General features: G+C 43.4%; 2 protein-coding genes across 4 annotated transcripts; both read right to left on the reverse strand.

Moving 5' to 3' along the window:
- Positions 1-270: 270 nt before the first annotated feature.
- LOC129706962 (cytochrome P450 2K1-like) lies at positions 271-14257 on the reverse strand. Of its 3 annotated transcripts, XM_055651647.1 has the most exons (9): positions 12856-14256; positions 10991-11153; positions 9545-9694; positions 8804-8964; positions 7382-7555; positions 5725-5866; positions 4347-4534; positions 2239-2380; positions 271-1395 (listed from the first exon to the last, which is right to left on the reverse strand). In XM_055651647.1, the coding sequence occupies exons 1-9, from the start codon at positions 13054-13056 to the stop codon at positions 1220-1222; spliced, it is 1497 nt and encodes a 498-aa protein (XP_055507622.1). In that variant the 5' UTR covers positions 13057-14256; the 3' UTR covers positions 271-1219. The 3 variants fall into 3 exon arrangements, with proteins under 3 accessions (XP_055507622.1, XP_055507624.1, XP_055507623.1); XM_055651649.1 differs by lacking the exon at positions 2239-2380; XM_055651648.1 differs by lacking the exons at positions 271-1395; positions 2239-2380 and adding an exon at positions 2387-4174 and having other exon boundaries at positions 12856-14257.
- A 388-nt stretch (positions 14258-14645) lies between these two features.
- LOC129706964 (cytochrome P450 2E1-like) lies at positions 14646-19557 on the reverse strand. Its single transcript, XM_055651653.1, is given in 3 exon segments — positions 14646-15843; positions 16960-17125; positions 18374-19557. Coding segments are annotated over 3 exon segments (378 nt in total). The 5' UTR covers positions 18575-19557; the 3' UTR covers positions 14646-15832.
- Positions 19558-19896: the final 339 nt, after the last annotated feature.

The following is a 19896-nucleotide window of genomic DNA, read 5'->3' on the forward strand; positions in this document are numbered from 1 at the left end:
AGGTTAACAAATCATCATTCATTACAAGCACATTGCTGGCTAACAAATCATTTATTGCAATCACATAAAGTTAACCACACAAAGCGCATAACCACATAACCACATAAACCACTTAACCACATAAAGCACATAAAGGGTAAACCCACAGTTCATTAGACTCACAGCAGAATCAGTTGTGGCTTCTCCCTCGCGATCTTCCAAAGTGACTGACTCACGTCCAGGCATTCTGGGTTTTATAGTCCTGCCCCCTCTCCAGAAGGGGTGTTACCTTCGTTGCGGTGATTTACAGGCGAAAGGACCAATCAGCTGATCTCAAGGTTTTTTAAACACTCATTACTGTTTTATTTTTCATCAATGGAAACAATCCTTGGGGCTGACAGTGGAGGAGGACTTGTAAGTAAGATGACCAAAAATCACAGCGATACAGGGTAACATTTTTTCTAAAATCAATATACAGCGCAGACAGGAAGTGGTCAAGATGACACTTTTAATTATATAGATCATGTGCTAAATAGGATTGATACAGATAATTAGATGTTGTGATTCAATTCATTTTTAAAGTTGCAGGTCAGTGATACATGTCCTCACATGTTTCCCAGTCACTTTATTTGTGTTACATCATAGGGCTATGAACAACACTGAATAATGTTCATTTTACTTTAAATTCGTGTTGTTGGCAAGGTGATCATTAATTGTCCCTGCCTATCACCAACTAGAGAGTGGTCCTGACCTGCCATCTACAGTACCTCATTTGAGACCTTTGTACTATCTTTATTCGGACTTTACTGGACTTTATTTTGCACTGAACATTATTCCTTTTATCCTGTAACTGTACACTGTGGATGCCTTGATTGTAGCCATGTGTAGTCTTTCTGCTGACGACATCACGCTACAAAAAAAGCTTTTCACTGTACCTCAGTACACGTAATGAAACTAAACTGAACTAAACTAAACTAAACTAAATCATGGAAATATAGAGTCCACTGGACCACAGAGTCCTAGTTTCTCCCAAGTTTCCCATCACCACAGAGTCTGGGAAGATTTCTGAAGGGTTAATGACGTAAACTCCCACCTCCAACAATTGGTCTATTTCATTGATGATACTTCTATAATTAATAAGTGAAAGTGTTCAAAGAAGCTAAAGGTGAATGCCTCTAAGCTTCTCCGGGAAACTCTGTTCCTGCTGTGTATCCATCCACCTTTCTCTTAGGCGTGTTAGCTAGCGGAGTGCAGCACAAACTAAGTGAGGCTTTGGGCACAAGGTAAGACCAACCAACGGGGTGAGGTCCAAGCAGATTCCCGGCAGAGCTTGGAAGGAGAATTTCTGCATCAACGTCGTGAAAAAGAGGAACAGCTCCATCTTGGCCAGACTTTCCCCAATGCAGATCCGTCGACCTTTAAAACGATTAAAAGCATGTAAAGAAACGAACAAAAAACTATATCCTCTAAATTAAAATTAGCTGAAGCAGTATAAAAAAACATATTTGAACTTTGCAAACATGTCCCGTGCCAGGTTTAACCTAAAACAAGTAGTTCAGGAAGATTCACAACTTAAATGCTTTAAGGTGTCATGTTTGTTTTAATTGTAAGGTGTCCTTGAGTCCTGAAAGGCGCCCTATAAATAAAATGTATTATTATTATTATTATTAATATAATCCAAAGGAACTACAGATGCTGGCTTATACCAGAGATAGACACCATGTGCTGGAGCAACTCAGCAGGTGAGGCAGCATCTCTGGAGAAAATGGACAGGTAATATTTTGTGTCAGGTCTCTTCTTCAGACTTTAAATGCTTTAAATCTTCTTTAAATGCTGGCTGTTTGACATTGAAAACTACTGGAAATATTGAACTTGCTGTAAGGTATACCACTGTCGTCGCTAGGACAACGGGCTTTCTTGGCCAATTTAGGACTCTAACATTTTTTTTTTTTAATTGGGCTTAAAGGGTACAATTTGGTGCTTAAAATGTAGCATCTCTTGTGTACTGACTCAGTGTGGTCTACTATCTAGCATGCTGGTACTTAGTATGATTGTGCCTAATGTATAGGAGGATTGTCACTGACCTGTATCCAGAACAAATATCACTGTACTTAGGTGTACGTGACGATAAAGTACCATTGGACTATTGGGAAATGTTGTTGATTGCATGGCTAATTGCTAATGTTTTGACCAACACGTGTAGAGAAATGATGATGTTGCAACAAGTGTGTTGATCAAACTATTCCACTGAGTCGCTACCTGCAGAGAAAGGCATGAAGGCATCCCTCTTAACAAACCTCCCCTCAGCATCCAGGAAGTGAGAAGGGTTGAAGTCATTTGGTGTTTCCCATTGAGTTTTATCATGGAGGACAGAGGAGAGCAGGGGGATCACTTGCATTCCCTTTGAAACAAAAGAGAAAGTGAATGCCACAGCCACAACTTTAAAGCATGTTCCTATTAATAGTTCATAAATTCATGTTCTAGATTAGGCCATTTGGCCCATTAAGTCTACTCCAACATTCAATCATGGCTGATCTATCTTTCCCTCTCAACCCCATTCTCCTGCCTTCGCCCCATAACCCCTGGCACACTTATGCGATTGCATGATTAAGAAGCATTCCATGGACAACTGGAGAAACAATGCCTTGTAGGGGCCATCACTGTGAGTACAGATGAGATTGTCCACCTGCACAGAACCCACCCGGTAGAAAATATATTTAGAATTTTGTGTTCACAAGAGATAGGAGCAGAATTAGGCCCTTCTGCCCATCGAGATTGCTTTGCCATTCGATCATGGCTGATATTTAGGCTACCAATGGATGTATGCTGTTTGGCCATCTTAGTTCATTCCCTAAGATAAACCCCAAGGTTTTTATACTATAGCGTTGCTTTGCGGGGTCAATAAGTTTAAGGCATTTCCTGGCGAGGACATATTCAAAAGATCTTTATCAAAGGATTATTTTTTTAAGTTTAGAGAGAATCAGCATGGAAACAGGCCCTTCAGCCCACGCCGACCATCGATCACCCGTTCACACTAGTTTATCCCATTTTCTCAACTACTCCCTACACACTAGGGCCAAGTAGGCTACAAACCCACACATCTTTGGGATGTGGGAGGAATTCGGAGCACCCAGAGGTAACCCATGAGGTCACCAGGAGAACGTGCAAACTCCACACAGATAGTACCCAAGGTCAGAATCGAACCAGGGCCTCTGGTGCTGTGAGATAACGTCTCTACAAGCTGCACCACTGTGTCATTTTGGACATTATCTGGTCATTATTACATTGCTGCAATCAGAGTTGCTGTTGTAGATTGACTGTCCTGTGTTCTGCAATACCATAGTGACTCTGCTTAAAAAAAAATACTTCCTTGGTTTTAAAGCATTTGGGAAGTACTGAAAGAAAAGTGCTATACAAATACAAGTCTTTACTGCGCTGAGCTGGGTCTTAGAAATGAGCAATACCAGTCCTAATAGCAGACCTTAACAAGTCCAAATTTGTACTAATCAAGTGAGGGAGAGAGAGACACACACACACACAAGGAACTGGAGATGCTTGCAGCAATGTAATAATGACCAGATAATGTCCAAAAAAGATGCAAAGTGCTGGAGTAACCAGGTAGAAAGATACCAGACTTGATTCCCAGACCTTTGGGTGTTAGGTGGTCAGAGCTAAATGAGTTGGGACCCTTCTTCAGGCTGCATTAATCATCTCGTCCAATTTCCAAAAAGTAAAGAAATATTCCAAATTTACCTCAACTATGTTCCTGCGCTCTCGTCCCTGGCTGTAGTCATTTACTTCTCATCCACTTGCCTTTCTTGATTAAAAACTTAAGATTCTACAAGCTCAAGATCTCACTTCAGTGTCCTGGATCAGTAGTTGAATATCTTTACTATAGACTTTAGTGATATAGCGCGGAAATAGACTCTTCAACTCACCGAGTCCACGCCAACCAGCAATCACCCTGTACACCAATACCGTCCTACGCACTTGGGGCAATATAAATGTTTTATTGAAGCCATTTAGTCTATAAACCTGTACATCTTTGGAATGTGGGAGGAAGCTGGAGAACCCAGAGAAAATCCACGCTGTCATGGGGAGAATTTAAAAACTCTGTACAGACAGCACCCTTAATCAGGATCCAATCTGTATCTTTGGCGCTGTAAGGCACTGTGCTGCCCCAAGACGCTCCTTCCTAGATGTTCAGAATCTCCAGAGAATTCACCCAACCTGTTTGTCATGACTGCGGTAGCCTCCATTGTTGTACCCGATCCTACGCTGATTATAGGTTGTGGCTATACATTAAATTGAACATTCAGTTTTTCAACTTGAATTCTGCATTTAAGATCATTCTTTGAAGGCTTTACCTTTGGAATGAAAAACTCCCTGAAGTGAGTATCCTTGGTTGTTGCATGTGGAATGTTCATTGGGAGGATGTTGGCAAATCTCTGGACCTCATGTATCACGGCATCAGTGTACGGCATTCCCTTCCGATCTACCATTCGGGGCGCTACCTCTGTTCCAATAACTTTATTAATTTCCTCTTGCACATTTCCTAAAGGAAATAACACTTCAGTTTCCACTGCAATCAAGAAATAAATAACTGGAGATGTTGGAAATATGAAATAAAAACAGAAAAATGATAGAAAATTCATAGCAGGTTAGGCAGAGTCTGTGGAGGCAGCAGGATGAGTGTGTATAGGGAGAGGTTACAGTCTCACTGCTCCCTAGGACTGTTCCAGGAAATACACACACCAGCCTCTCTCCACAGCCGTCGACTTCATCCATAACCCACCTCCCACCCCCCACACCCCCCCCCCACTGCGAGTCATCCATACTTCACGCTGCTTCAGAAAAGCAGCCAACAAAATCAAGGACAAAACACAAAGTGCTAAAGGAACTCAGCACGACAAGCAGCATCTGTGGAAGGAATGGACAGACAACGATTCAGATCAGGACTCTTCTTCAGACTCAACCGATGAGTCTGAAGAAGGTCCTGTCCTGAAAGGGTGCCTGTCCATAGATGTAGAAACAAACAACTGCAGATGCTGGTTTACAAAAGAAAACACAAAGTGCTGGAGGAACTCAGCGGGTCAGGCAGCATCTCTGCAGAACGTGGACAGGTGTCGTTGTGTCGGGACCCTTCTACAGACTGCTCTGAAGCTCTCTGACCTGTTGAGTTTAGCTTAGTTTAACTTAAAGATACAGTGTGGAAACAGGCCCTTCGGCCCACTGAGTCCGTGGTGACCATTGGTCACGTGTTCACACAAGTTCTATGTTATCACTCCGTACACTAGTTCTATCCTTCACACTAGGGACAATTTAAAGAAGCCAATTAACCTACAAACTTGCAGGTCTTTGGAATGTGGGAGGAAACTCGAGCACCCGGAGAAACCCATGTAGTTCCAGGGAGAACATACAAACATCGTACAGACAGCACCCGTAGTCAGGGTCTCTGGCGCTGTGAGGCAGACACTTTACTACCGTGCCACTGTGCCACCTTTGCTACTACATTTTGTGCTTTGTAGCTACTTAACATTTATTATTTAATTTTAATTGATTTGGTAAAATCTCAAAATGGTCTCAACACGCATTGAACAGATGAATAAATAAGTTGCCATAAAGCCCCTGTCCTTAATGTAAGACATCGTCTCTCCGCTATGAATTGCTTTACACCATTGAAATGCAGTGCATGAACTTTGCTGATGTTATACGTTATTCAGATGGATTTAAATACTCTCTTACTCTGAATTTCTGGGTACTTCATCATCAGAAGGATAGCCCAGCGCAGTGTGGAAGAGGAGGTGTCAGTTCCTGCAGCAAATAGGTTGGTTACTGAAGTCACCAAATTATTGTCATGGAAATAGGAATCCAAATTATTTGATTCCTTTAAAATTAAAAGAACACAACATGAAATTAGTTTAATTTGGAACCAGTGGTATCAGGCTAGTGTTTACGAAAGTACAACTTAGGGCAACACAGTGTCACAGGCCGTGGAGCTCACAGCCTCACAGTATTAGGGACCTCAGTTCAATCCTGACCTCGGGTGCTGTCTGTGGAGTTTGCACGTTCTCCCGGTGGCTTTTCTCCTGGTGCTCCAGTTTACATATTCTAAAGACGTGCATGTCCACAGGTTAATTGGGTTCTGTAAGTTGTCCCTAGTGTGTAGGATAGAACTAGTATTAGGGTGATCGTTGGTCAGCTGTGCAGGTGAGTAGTAGATTCTGGGGGGAGTTGATCGGAATGTGGGGAGAATAGGAAATTGGATTAGTGTAAGAATAAAGTAAAGGGATGGTTGATTGGTGGTGTGGACTCAATGGGTTGAAGAGCCTGTTTCTCTCCATGACTCCACCACTGAGTAAAACCCATTCAATTAATCTGTGACAGTCACCAATGGTACTAGTAAGATGGTTTAAATATGTCCTCATGAACAATCATACTTGACATAAACATGCATGAATATATACTGTACTTCATATAGACACAATATGATGGAGTAACTCAACGGGTCAGGCAGCATCTCTGGAGAAAATTGATAGGTGTCATTTTGGGTCGGGACCTTTCTTCAGACATATTATTGAATATATACCTTCTTCAATTAATACTCATAATTAAAAAAATTATGAGCATTTAATGCATAGAGTTGGAAGCATAATATAGTTCAAAGAAGGGTGAATGGCCATTCAACCCATCATGCCTCTGCATGTAGGAAGCAGGGTGAATAGGGGGGGGGGGGGGGGGTGAGAGATGGTGAGAGATGGTGGGATAAAATGGGTGGCACAATGGTGCAACAGTAGAGTTGCTGCCTCGCAGCGCCAGAGACCCAGGTTCCATCCATTGAGTCCACGCCGACCAGCGATCACCCATACACTAGTGCTATCCTACACACTAGGGACAAGTTACAAAAGCCAATTAGCCTACAAACCTGCCCATTTTTGGAATGTGGGAGGAAGCTGGAGCACCCAGAGGAAACCCATGTGGTCACAGGGAGAACGTACAAACTCCGTACAGACAGCACCCAAGGTCACAATTTTACCCGGCTCACTGTGCCACCTACTTAGCAGGTCAGGCGGCGTCTGTGGGAGGAGAAACTGTTTAACATTTCAGGTCAACGATATTTCATCAGAACTGGTGAAGGGCTTAGACCTGATACGTTAACACTGTTTCCCCTCCCAAAGATGCTGCCTGACCTGCTAAGCACTTCCAGCATTTTCTGATCTCATTACCGAGGATGCTATGTCATAAGTTCATGAGCTGTAGGAACAGAATTAAGCCATTCTGCCCATCAAGTCTCCTCCGCCATTCAATCATGGCTAATTATCTTTCCTTCTCAACCCCATTCTCCTATCTTCTCCCCATAACCCGTGACTCTCTAAAAATATTTAATAATGTATTTCAGTACCTCTTCGCGTTTTACCAAGAAAGCATCAATCAAGCTCCCGACATCATTCTCATTCAGAGTTTTCTGATGCTCTTCGTAGAAATTCAGGATGAGCTGAACCATTTGTGTTCGATTTTGAAAGATTTTCTTGTGCGTGCCCGGTAGAAAGCCAAGGAAAGGAAACGCATTGTACATCTGAGGAATATAAAGCATATTCAGTGCATCATCTAGTTCACCAGTGTGTCCCTTGCTGGTATCTCCTGCCAAATGGACTAGTTGGGCTGAAGTGCCTGGTTCTGGACTGTATGATTCAATGATTCTAAAATTAAGCTTCACAAATAATTGTCCAAATCTCCAACCTATACAGGAGGGCAGGATATACCAGCAGCAGTTTACAACATGGAGGGCTGTGAATATCTGGAACGAGCTGCCAGATGACATGGTAGAGACAGAAGCAATTATAATATTTAAAAGGCATTTGGGCAGTATTTGGATAGGAATGGAGGAATATGGGTCCAATGGAATGAGCAGAGTCAATGGAATGAGCACCATGGTCAATATGGAAAGATAGGCAGAAAGGCCACATGTCTGTGCTGTAAATTAATATCATGCTACAAATCTATGTTAATAGAGAGCAAGATATTCTTTCAAGTTCTTCCTTGAATCAGCCCTTTGGCAAAACACCAGAGATGTTGTAAATCCAAAATAAATATGAAAAGTACTGGTAGCTCTCAGTAGGTCAAGAAATTGGAGATCCTCAGAACTCTCATGAGTACAGGACCACCACAGATTTTCCAGCACCCTTGCTTCCAAAGCCTTGCCATGTTAACCATTTTGCTGGATCAACAGAGGTAACGGCCTTGGAGGGCCGAGATACCGGCCCACAAAGTCGGCTGTGGAAGTCGGCAATGGGAACGGATCTGCCGGCTTTGGCTGGGCCGGGCCAGAGTTTTAGAAACCTGGCCACAGGCGGCAAATCCGACCTGCCGATTGGCCGCGGAAGTACTGGGGAGACCGAGATCGGTCGCCTTACCCAGCCAGGGCGGCACATTTATGGGGGGGCTTCCAGGAGGGATTTCAAGTGCGCTCTCGTAATTTTGTCTGAATTAAAGGAGGTGCTGGACCACCCATTGCTGGAAAATCGGTGGAGGACCTGCATTACAATTAGGAACAGTATAATGGGCCCTAGTTGCCAGCTGGAGCTGGGACTGTAAGATGGCACCAATATGGCACCTCTTGCATATAGACTCAGTGGGCCGTTCTGTACATTCCCGACTAACCGGGAGATTGTGATCATGTATGGTTATAGTCTTGCTGAGTTGTATGCAAAAAAAGCATTTCACTGTACCTTGGTACACGTGATAATAAAGAAACCATTGAAGCATTGAATACAGATATACCATGTCACAAGGTCAGAATTCTGTTCTAATTCTGAATGTATACCTGGACTCTGGAAGATCCAAGCAGATTAAAATTTTCACGAATCAGTTTTGTTATGGTGAGAAATACTTCATCCCTGTAGTCAAATCGTTCTCCAAAAACTATCGAGCAGATAATGTTGGCCATGGCAGAGGTAACAGGCACGGAGGTATCAAAGGGTTGGTCTGTCAATAAAAGCACATGAATGTACAATTTAATGCAGGACCATAAACAGAATTATAAAACATTGGGGCTGCACAGTGGTAGGGTAGCTGCCTCACAGTGCCAGAGACCTGGGTATGATCCTGACTATGGGTCCTGTCAGTGTGGAGTTTGCATGTTCTCCATGTGACCGCATGTGTGTTTTATCCACGGGTGCTCCGATTTCCTCCCACATTCCAAAGACATGCGGGTTTGTTGGTTCATTGGCTTTTGTTATTTGTCCTTAGTGTGTAGGATACAACTATTGTACAGGTGATCATTGGTTGGCACGGACTCAGTGGGCTGCAGGGGCCGTTTCCACACTGTATCGCTAAACGAAACTAAACCAAACTAAATTCAACCTAATTGAATGAACAGTGGGATAACAGAGAACTAGTGTATGGGTGATCATTGGTCAAGTGCAGACTAAGTGGGCCGAAGGTCAGGATCGAACCCAGTTCTCTGGAACTGTGAGGTAGCAGCTCGACCATCTATGCCCCTGTGTTACCTTTTGTTCAAGACAAGGTACTACTGTGATCAAAATAATGAAATTACGTTTCCAACCTTGGTGAGATTCGATTTCTTGCACCAGATATTTGGCCTCCTCAGTAATCTTATCTTCGATCGTTTTCTTGCCCATGCCAAAATTGCGTAATGTCATTAAAGTAAATCTTCGCATTTGTTTCCATGACTCTCCATGTCCAAAAGAAATTCCTAAAAAACCACATGCAAAATTACATGTAACCACATGAAATTTTTTAAAAAATTAAATTACTTTGTTTCATTTGAGGAGAGATTAAGTCTTGTTTCAATGGTTTTTATAGTTTCCATTTGGTTATCCCGCTGCAGTAATTTACTAAATACTTTGGCATTGGAATTCATCTGCTCTGAAATTGATTTTACATAGCTCTGCACTGATGCTCATTAGTGATAGGGGCAGAATTAGGCCATTCAACCCATCGAGTCTACTTTACCATTCAATCTCGGCTGATCTAACTTTCCTCTCAACCCCATTCTCCTGGCTTCTCCCCGAACCCTTTGACGCTCTTACTAACGTACTTTGACACACACCACGCTACACTGCACACCTGAGGTCGAACTATGGAAAGACAAGTTTGCAGAGACTAAAGGTGTCCTTCAATGATGCCTTGAGAACACTTTTAACGAAACCTAGATGGTGTAGTGCTAGTAGCATGTTTGTGGCTGCAGGAGTCAGTACTTTAGAAGCTATCCTAAGGAATCATATGTATAAATTAATTTGCAGGATAAATGACTCTAAAAATGTAATTAAGGTTTTGCGCTACACGCTACGAATCCCAGTTGTGGAGACACTGGTATCGTTGTCTCGTTGTAGGACATTGATCATTCTTTTTTATTCTGGATTTTAATTCATGTATTGTGGGGTTTTTTAATGTATAATTTATAATTTATATACTTAGATTTTATGTGTATTTTATGATGTTTTTATATGCAATGTTTTTTTATGTAATGTTGTCCCTTGTCTGGACCTTGAGTCTGAAATAAAGTTTATTATTATTATTTTTATTATTATTAATCAAGAACCTGTCAATCTCCGCTTTAAAAAAAATGCCCAATGACAGCCGTCTGTGACAATGAATTCCACGGATTTACCACCCACTGGCTAAGAAAATTCCCCCTTTCTATACTTTTTGCATACTTTGTGTAAAGGAAGCAAAACATAGAATTTCTGTGACGTCACGTGATAATAATTAAAGGAGGAGTTACTTTGTAACTTTGTCAGTGCTGTAGGTGGCTGCTATTTGTACACATTGGGTATGCAAGTAAAGAATTTCACTGTGCCTTGTCACATGTGACAATAACGTATTCCATTCCATTCTATTTCATAATAAAGTATTAAGCAATCGATCAATTAACCAATCGATCAATAATCCTATGACTTATGAATTTATGACCATGAACAGCTTCAATGTTTGGCAATAGTAAAACAACATCAGGGCTTTGTCAGAAAGCACAGGAGGTGGCCATTACCGTAACCGTTTGCCTGCATTTCCAACACTGGGACCTTTGCTCTCTCTGCAAACTCATCCGCCTGATCCACCAGAGCCTCCTTCACTGCTTTGTATCCCGTCAGGACCACCACTTTTTCCAGCCCCAGCTGAATGGTAAAGACAGGTCCATACTGCTCAGATAACTGAAAGGGAATGAGGGGCATCCCATCAATACAATTTTTTAAATAATCAAAATAAACTTTATTCAGGTTAAAAAATATGTACAAAACCATTCACTCTGCAACTCCCACGTCGACTTGTCCATTCCCACTCAAACCACCCCCTCCGCAGGTACTTTCCCCTGCAACTGCAGGAGATGCAACCCCTGTCCCTTTACCTCCCCCCTCAGCTCCGTCCAAGGACCCAGACAGTCTTTTCAGGTTCACTTGCACCTCCTCCAAGCTCATCTACTGTATCTGATGTTCCAGGTGTCTATTCCTGCATATCGGCGAGGCCAAGCGCAGGCTTGGCAATCGTTTTGCCGAACACCTCTGCTCCTAAACCTACCTGATCTCCCAGTTGCTCAGCACTTTAACTCCCCCTTACATTCCCAATCTAACCTTTCTGTCCTAGATCTCCTCCATTGTCAGAGTGGGGCCCAGCGCAAATTGGAGGAACAGCACCTCATATTTTGTTTGGATAGCTCGATTTCAAGTTCAAGTTCAAGTTACATTTATTGTCACATGCACCAACTGGTACAGTGAGATTTGAGTTACTGTACAGCCATACAAATAAAAAGAACACAATACACGATAGAATTTAACATGAACATCCCCCACAGCAGAATCAACGTTTCCCACTGTGAGGAAAGGCAATAAAGTTCATTCATCTTCCTCTTTGTTACACCCCAGTGGTATGAACATTGACTCCTCTAACTAAAGATAGCCCTTGCTTTCCCTCTCTCTCCATCCCCTCCTCCTTCCCAGTTCTCCCACCAGTCTTACTGTCTCCGACTACATTTTATCTCCGTATCACCCACTCCCCTGACATCAGTCTGAAGAAGGGTCTCGACCCGAAACGTCATCTATTTCTTCTCTCCAGAGATGCTGCATGTCCCGCTGAGTTACTCCAGCATTTTGTGTCTACCTTCAATTTTAAACCAGCATCTGCAGTTCTTTCCTGTACAAAACAAGACCTGTGCAAAATCCCTCTGACATTCTCCACGGCTATACATACACTAATTAACGGTGTAGTGTTCCCAAAAACCATAATAATACCCGGCACCCTTGCCAATCATGTGGCCCCACTGGGGTGATATCTCTTCTCTCGTTTGAGGGGTGTCTCCACCACACCCTCCCCGACGTTAAGCTTTGTTATGATTTGGAGATTCATATCATTAAGAGATTCAGCACAGTGCAACTGGTGGAGCTGCTGTCTCCCAAAGCGAGAGCGAGAGAGAGAGAGCGAGGGAGAAAGAGAGAGCTGCTAAATTGTGGAGTAATTAAACCACGAGGCTGGAAGAGGACAGGCACAGTTAACCCACCAACCCCACTTGCCTCTGTGAGCATCATCGATGGCAGTGGAGGCTAAGACATTGGGTATTTTTAAAACAGAGATCAACAGGTTCTTGATTAGTGTCAATGGTTTCGGAGAGAAGGCAGGAGAATGGGGTTGAGAGGGAAAATTTAAAGCAGCCATGATTGAATGGCAAAGTGGACTTGATGTGTCGAATGGTTTATTCTACAGTTTTAAAGTCCACTACTCTTATGTATTATGGTCTTATGGACTTATGGCCCATGTTTTAACTCTACATGCACAAAAAGTTGATTCAGTAAGTTTGTTCCCTTCATAGCATTCCAGCCCACAGTAGTCTGGGATACAATGGCCAATACATAAGTACCTTACCTCGGTGAGACTCCTGTGCAGCATCTTCAGGTCGAGTGTGTGTAGGTTCCCGATCAGCGGCAGAGGAGACGGACCCGGTGGCAGCTTGTAAACGACTGAGCGTTTACACCCAGAGTACAAATACATCAGACAGGACACAGCCAGAAGTGCGAAAAGGATTAGTGTGACTGTGTCCGTAACAAACAGGCTCAGGAAAGACATGATTCATTCATTATACTCGCACTCTAACAATCAAACAGAAATCCTTTCACTTAAGAAGTGAAGATGAGTTCGACCCGTCACTGTAAATGGTCTTCCGTGGCTCAGACAAAGACATTACACTTCACTGTGAGCAGTGCTACACAGTTTAATTAATTAAACATTAACACGTAGTCCAAAGGACCAAATTCTCACGTTTGGATGCCTTCATAGAGTTATACAGCGCAGCGACAGGCCCTTCAGCCCGACATGTCCATGCTGATCTATTTGCCTACTAGATCTGATCCCATTTGCCTGTGTTTGGTTCACATCCCTCCAATCCTTTCCCATCCATGAACCTGACCAAGAGATATACCTTCTCATAGTGTCATAAAGTCGTAGAATCACACAGAGGGAAAACAGACCCTTTGGCCCAACTTGCTCACACCAACCAACACGTTCCATATCCCATCTACATTAGATCCATCCCCTTGCGTTTGGTCCATATCCCTACAAACGTGTTCTATCTGTTCCAGCCATTCGAAGGGCACAGGCAATGTGGTCTGAAGAGCCCATTCCTGAGCTGTACTGTTTGTTCTCTGTTTTAATAGTTTCTGATTTCTGGAATAAAGAAAGAAATTTCAGAATTCATTGGAGGTCAGATACTGATATATCTCACCTCTGATTCACCAATGAGTCCACATGTGCTATCGGACCTACTGGGGCATTTCCTGTTTTTATTTCAGGTTTCATACATTGCAGCTCTCTGAATGTCCTCAATGATTCAATCTTTGTCTTGCATTTGAGGCAGCAGCAGTTATGTAACGCTCACCAGGCGCTGTAGCCAGTTCAATGTGCTGTTGACGAGGGCTGTGAGGTCTACCCCTCCTCCAGGGTGGCGGGAGGACAGCGCAGTAGAAAATTATGTGCTGAGCTGTTTGTTGATCTATGCCTCATGTTGTCGACCTCCCCGTGGTGAGGAGCCCTGTCAACTGACCTCAGTCAGGCGAACGACACCAAACAGAGACAGCAGCAGAAATGATTCAATGATTCAATAATACGTTATTGTCACAATACAGTGAAATGCTTTGCTTTGCATGCAACCCGGTAAAATCATACAGCAGACCTCACCAGGCAGTACACAAGCCTCGCCACGTTTTGGCACCGACAAAGTTACAATACTTCACTGAACTATCCTATCTACTGCCCCTCCCCCCCCCCCCCCCCCCCCCCCCCCCCCCCGCCCTACGCCCCCCTCCCCTCTTTGTTCTTTGTAGCCTCCCCCTCTCCGGTCCCCTTTGTTTCTCGGCAGTCCCCCTTCTCCCATGGCCTGCACCCGGCTGGAATTAGAGGGATATGGGCCAAACGCAGACAGGTGGGACTAGTGTAGATGGGGAATGCTGGTCAGCATGGGCGTTGGGCCGAAGGGCCTGTTTCCACGCTGTATGACTCTCTGTGTCTCCATGAGCGTAACCAAATTTCAAAAGAGGAGCAGGTAGAATTCTGAAGAAATATGCTTGGATGCACGGTGTTTCTAAGAAAATATGGTCGTTTCTTTAAGCACAAATATCTCCAATGACCACAAAGCTAGGCCACCTACATTTTGTCAGAGATGTTGTGGAAATGTCATACATTTGACTTGAGTGGTTGGCCTTTCAAATCTATTGAACAAACAGAACTGACACCGTTGCAAAATTACAAAGTGCATTTCATACAATGTTTTGCAGTAGAGGAAGACAAGCAAACATTGATTTAGTTTAGAGATTCAACATGGAATTTGGTCCTTCAGTCCACCGGGTCAATGCCAACTCTCGATCACCCGTTCTCTGTTATCCCACCTTCCCATCCACTCCCTATGCACAAGGGACATTGACATTGTACAGTTCCGATTAATGTAAAAACAGGACAAGTAAACATTAGATGACTGTTGGTTTAGATTGACCATTACATGTTCTTAGAAATGAAAGTCATGATAGTTGGAAGGTTTTGCTGTGTGGAAGATTACCAACAAGACAAAAATTAACAGACTGACTTAATGGCTAATCACGTTCTGAAATTGTGTGTTGCAAGTGAAATGCTTATCTATGCCAAATGTTTAGTTTAGTTTTGTTTAGTTTAGAGATACAGTGCGAAAACAGGCCCTTTGGCCCACCGAGTCCGTGCAGACCAGCGATCCCTGCACACTAGCGCTATCCCACACACTGGGGACAATTTGAAATTTTACCAAAGCTAATTAACCGACAAACCAGTACATCTTTGGCATGTGGGTGGAAACCAGAGCAACCAGAGAAAACCCATGCAGTCACGGGGAAAACGTACAAGCTCTGTACAGACATTCAGCACCTGTAGTCAGGATGGGACCCGGGTCCCTGGTGCTGTAAGGCAGTGACTCTACTGCTGCACCACATGTCAGACTGCGTTTATGTCAGTTAATCTTTTAGACATTTTATTCTATATCATGAGAGCAAAGTACAGAAATCAAAAATCCTTCTCATACCCATGAGGTTGGTTGACAAGTGAAGCACTATTTTAAATTGCGTTTGCATGTTATGCACACTTAATGGTCTTTTGCAACAATTAAAGAAAAGGGAAGATCCAGGCATGATGAAGGCAATCTTATGTTTCAAGATGGTGATCCTCTATTCATGTTTGAAATCCCAGCTATTGGAGACAAAGTGGTTTAGAATCATCATAGTCATGGAGGAAATAGGCCCTTCGAAAGGCACCTATGAAAGAAAATCAAATAAACTGCAGATGCTGGAAATCTGAATTAAATCAGAGAATGCTTGAAACACACAGATCAGGCAGCATCTGTGGAAAGAAAAACAGAGTTAATGTTTTAAAACTTTACACCATAACTGATCAGCACACCATGACAGACCTTGGCTTATGTAGCGAACATTCACTGTAAAGTAAATCTTCGCATTTGTTTCCATGACTCTCCATGTCCAAAAGAAATTCCTAAAAAACCACATGCAAAATTACATGTAACCACATGAAATTTTTTTTTAAATTAAATTACTTTGTTTCATTTGAGGAGAGATTAAGTCTTGTTTCAATGGTTCAATTGCACCCATAGAGTTTCTCCGGCATTTTTGTGTACCTTGGCTACTCACTAGTCCTCTGAGACCTCGTCTTTGGCTAGAGAGGATAAAAAAGATCTTTGTCGAGGCCCCAATTATCTCCTCTCTTGTCTCCCTTGATAACCTAGGATCAATCTCATAGACAATAGACAAAAGGAGCAGGAGTGGGTCATTCGGCCCTTCTAGTCAGCACCGCCATTCAATGTGATGATGGCTGATCATCCCCAATCAGTACCCCATTCCTGTCTTCTTCCCATATCCCCTAACTCCGCTATTTTAAGACATTATCTCACCTGAATGCTCTTTAATAGACCCAACATCTCCCCGTTCTAGATCTCAACGTGTCCTCAAATATTAGCATCGGCCACACTGATCTCACAACCTCCATGTTGTCCATGGTGAATACCAATGCAAAGTGTTCATTTAGTACCTCACCCCTCACCCATTTCTCCTGTCTCCAGAACAAATTTCCTCCTTTGTCCTTGCATGGTCCTACTCTCTCCCTACCTACCAACTTGTTCTTAATATAAGTATAAAATGCCATTTGATTTTCCTTAACCATATCTGCCAAAGCCATTTCAAGACTCCATTTTGGCCAATTTGGCTTTTTTTCTTGCTCACTCTATATTTCTTAAGAGCCCAGTTTCATTTCAGCTTCCTAAATTTGCACAATTTGCAGAGGATTAGTTACCAAGCTCACTTAAAGAATAAGGTGTTGTCCAAAGTCCTTTAAAGTTTTACACCTTAGAAAAACAAGCCACCAGCGAGACTCCAGTTAACAGAACCAAATGAGGATGCAACCAAACATAATTAAAGGTTTGGATACGATGAAGATGAGAGTTACCATGATCCTTTGATAAGTCATCAAATATTTGTATGTGACCTCTTCCTCCAAACTCATTGGGATGGTTGATGAGAGCATCCTTCACAGTCTCATAGCCGGTCATGACCACAGCCTTCATGGTTCCAAGCTTGATGCTGAAGATTGGGCCGTACTTCTCTTAAGACAGCTTAAACAGGAGGAACAAGATTCCGTGAACAATTAATTCCTTCCTTTATTTTTTTAATTATTAATTCATTGGATGTAGCCAATCCTAGGATCCAACTGGTACAGTGAGATTTGAGTTACTGTACAGCCATACAAATAAAAAGAACACAATACACGATAGAATTTAACATGAACATCCCCCACAGCAGAATCAACGTTTCCCACTGTGAGGAAAGGCAATAAAGTTCATTCATCTTCCTCTTTGTTACACACCAGTGGTATGAACATTGACTCCTCTAACTAAAGATAGCCCTTGCTTTCCCTCTCTCTCCATCCCCTCCTCCTTCCCAGTTCTCCCACCAGTCTTACTGTCTCCGACTACATTTTATCTCCGTATCACCCACTCCCCTGACATCAGTCTGAAGAAGGGTCTCGACCCGAAACGTCATCTATTTCTTCTCTCCAGAGATGCTGCATGTCCCGCTGAGTTACTCCAGCATTTTGTGTCTACCTTCAATTTTAAACCAGCATCTGCAGTTCTTTCCTGTACAAAACAAGACCTGTGCAAAATCCCTCTGACATTCTCCACGGCTATACATACACTAATTAACGGTGTAGTGTTCCCAAAAACCATAATAATACCCGGCACCCTTGCCAATCATGTGGCCCCACTGGGGTGATATCTCTTCTCTCGTTTGAGGGGTGTCTCCACCACACCCTCCCCGACGTTAAGCTTTGTTATGATTTGGAGATTCATATCATTAAGAGATTCAGCACAGTGCAACTGGTGGAGCTGCTGTCTCACAAAGCGAGAGCGAGAGAGAGAGAGCGAGGGAGAAAGAGAGAGCTGCTAAATTGTGGAGTAATTAAACCACGAGGCTGGAAGAGGACAGGCACAGTTAACCCACCAACCCCACTTGCCTCTGTGAGCATCATCGATGGCAGTGGAGGCTAAGACATTGGGTATTTTTAAAACAGAGATCAACAGGTTCTTGATTAGTGTCAATGGTTTCGGAGAGAAGGCAGGAGAATGGGGTTGAGAGGGAAAATTAAAGCAGCCATGATTGAATGGCAAAGTGGACTTGATGTGTCGAATGGTTTAATTCTACAGTTTTAAAGTCCACTACTCTTATGTATTATGGTCTTATGGACTTATGGCCCATGTTTTAACTCTACATGCACAAAAAGTTGATTCAGTAAGTTTGTTCCCTTCATAGCATTCCAGCCCACAGTAGTCTGGGATACAATGGCCAATACATAAGTACCTTACCTCGGTGAGACTCCTGTGCAGCATCTTCAGGTCGAGTGTGTGTAGGTTCCCGATCAGCGGCAGAGGAGACGGACCCGGTGGCAGCTTGTAAACGACTGAGCGTTTACACCCAGAGTACAAATACATCAGACAGGACACAGCCAGAAGTGCGAAAAGGATTAGTGTGACTGTGTCCGTAACAAACAGGCTCAGGAAAGACATGATTCATTCATTATACTCGCACTCTAACAATCAAACAGAAATCCTTTCACTTAAGAAGTGAAGATGAGTTCGACCCGTCACTGTAAATGGTCTTCCGTGGCTCAGACAAAGACATTACACTTCACTGTGAGCAGTGCTACACAGTTTAATTAATTAAACATTAACACGTAGTCCAAAGGACCAAATTCTCACGTTTGGATGCCTTCATAGAGTTATACAGCGCAGCGACAGGCCCTTCAGCCCGACATGTCCATGCTGATCTATTTGCCTACTAGATCTGATCCCATTTGCCTGTGTTTGGTTCACATCCCTCCAATCCTTTCCCATCCATGAACCTGACCAAGAGATATACCTTCTCATAGTGTCATAAAGTCGTAGAATCACACAGAGGGAAAACAGACCCTTTGGCCCAACTTGCTCACACCAACCAACACGTTCCATATCCCATCTACATTAGATCCATCCCCTTGCGTTTGGTCCATATCCCTACAAACGTGTTCTATCTGTTCCAGCCATTCGAAGGGCACAGGCAATGTGGTCTGAAGAGCCCATTCCTGAGCTGTACTGTTTGTTCTCTGTTTTAATAGTTTCTGATTTCTGGAATAAAGAAAGAAATTTCAGAATTCATTGGAGGTCAGATACTGATATATCTCACCTCTGATTCACCAATGAGTCCACATGTGCTATCGGACCTACTGGGGCATTTCCTGTTTTTATTTCAGGTTTCATACATTGCAGCTCTCTGAATGTCCTCAATGATTCAATCTTTGTCTTGCATTTGAGGCAGCAGCAGTTATGTAACGCTCACCAGGCGCTGTAGCCAGTTCAATGTGCTGTTGACGAGGGCTGTGAGGTCTACCCCTCCTCCAGGGTGGCGGGAGGACAGCGCAGTAGAAAATTATGTGCTGAGCTGTTTGTTGATCTATGCCTCATGTTGTCGACCTCCCCGTGGTGAGGAGCCCTGTCAACTGACCTCAGTCAGGCGAACGAGACAAAACAGAGACAGCAGCAGAAATGATTCAATGATTCAATAATACGTTATTGTCACAATACAGTGAAATGATTTGCTTTGCATGCAACCCGGAAAAATCATACAGCAGACCTCACCAGGCAGTACACAAGCCTCGCCACGTTTTGGCACCGACAAAGTTACAATACTTCACTGAACTATCCTATCTACTGCCCCTCCACCCCCCCCCCCCCCCCCCCCCCCCCCCCCCCCCCCCCCCCCCCCCCCTCCACCGCCCTACGCCGGGTCCTCTTTGTTCTTTGTAGCCTCCCCCTCTCCGGGTCCCTCCTTTGTTCTCGGCAGTCCCCATCCT

The sequence above is a fragment of the Leucoraja erinacea genome, chromosome 20 (genome assembly GCF_028641065.1).
Source record: "Leucoraja erinacea ecotype New England chromosome 20, Leri_hhj_1, whole genome shotgun sequence".
NCBI lineage: Eukaryota > Metazoa > Chordata > Chondrichthyes > Rajiformes > Rajidae > Leucoraja > Leucoraja erinaceus.

What these genes read in the sequence shown, in the direction of transcription:
- LOC129706962 (XM_055651647.1), bottom strand. Translation starts at nt 13,056, where the DNA reads ATGTCTTTCCTGAGCCTGTTTGTTACGGACACAGTCACACTAATCCTT. An exon ending in TTGGATCTTCCAGAGTCCAG is followed by an intron (nt 7,556 to 8,803) that starts GTATACATTCAG and finishes TATATTCCTCAG; the next exon opens with ATGTACAATGCGTTTCCTTT. An exon ending in GGGAGTTTTTCATTCCAAAG is followed by an intron (nt 2,381 to 4,346) that starts GTAAAGCCTTCA and finishes TTTGTTTCAAAG; the next exon opens with GGAATGCAAGTGATCCCCCT.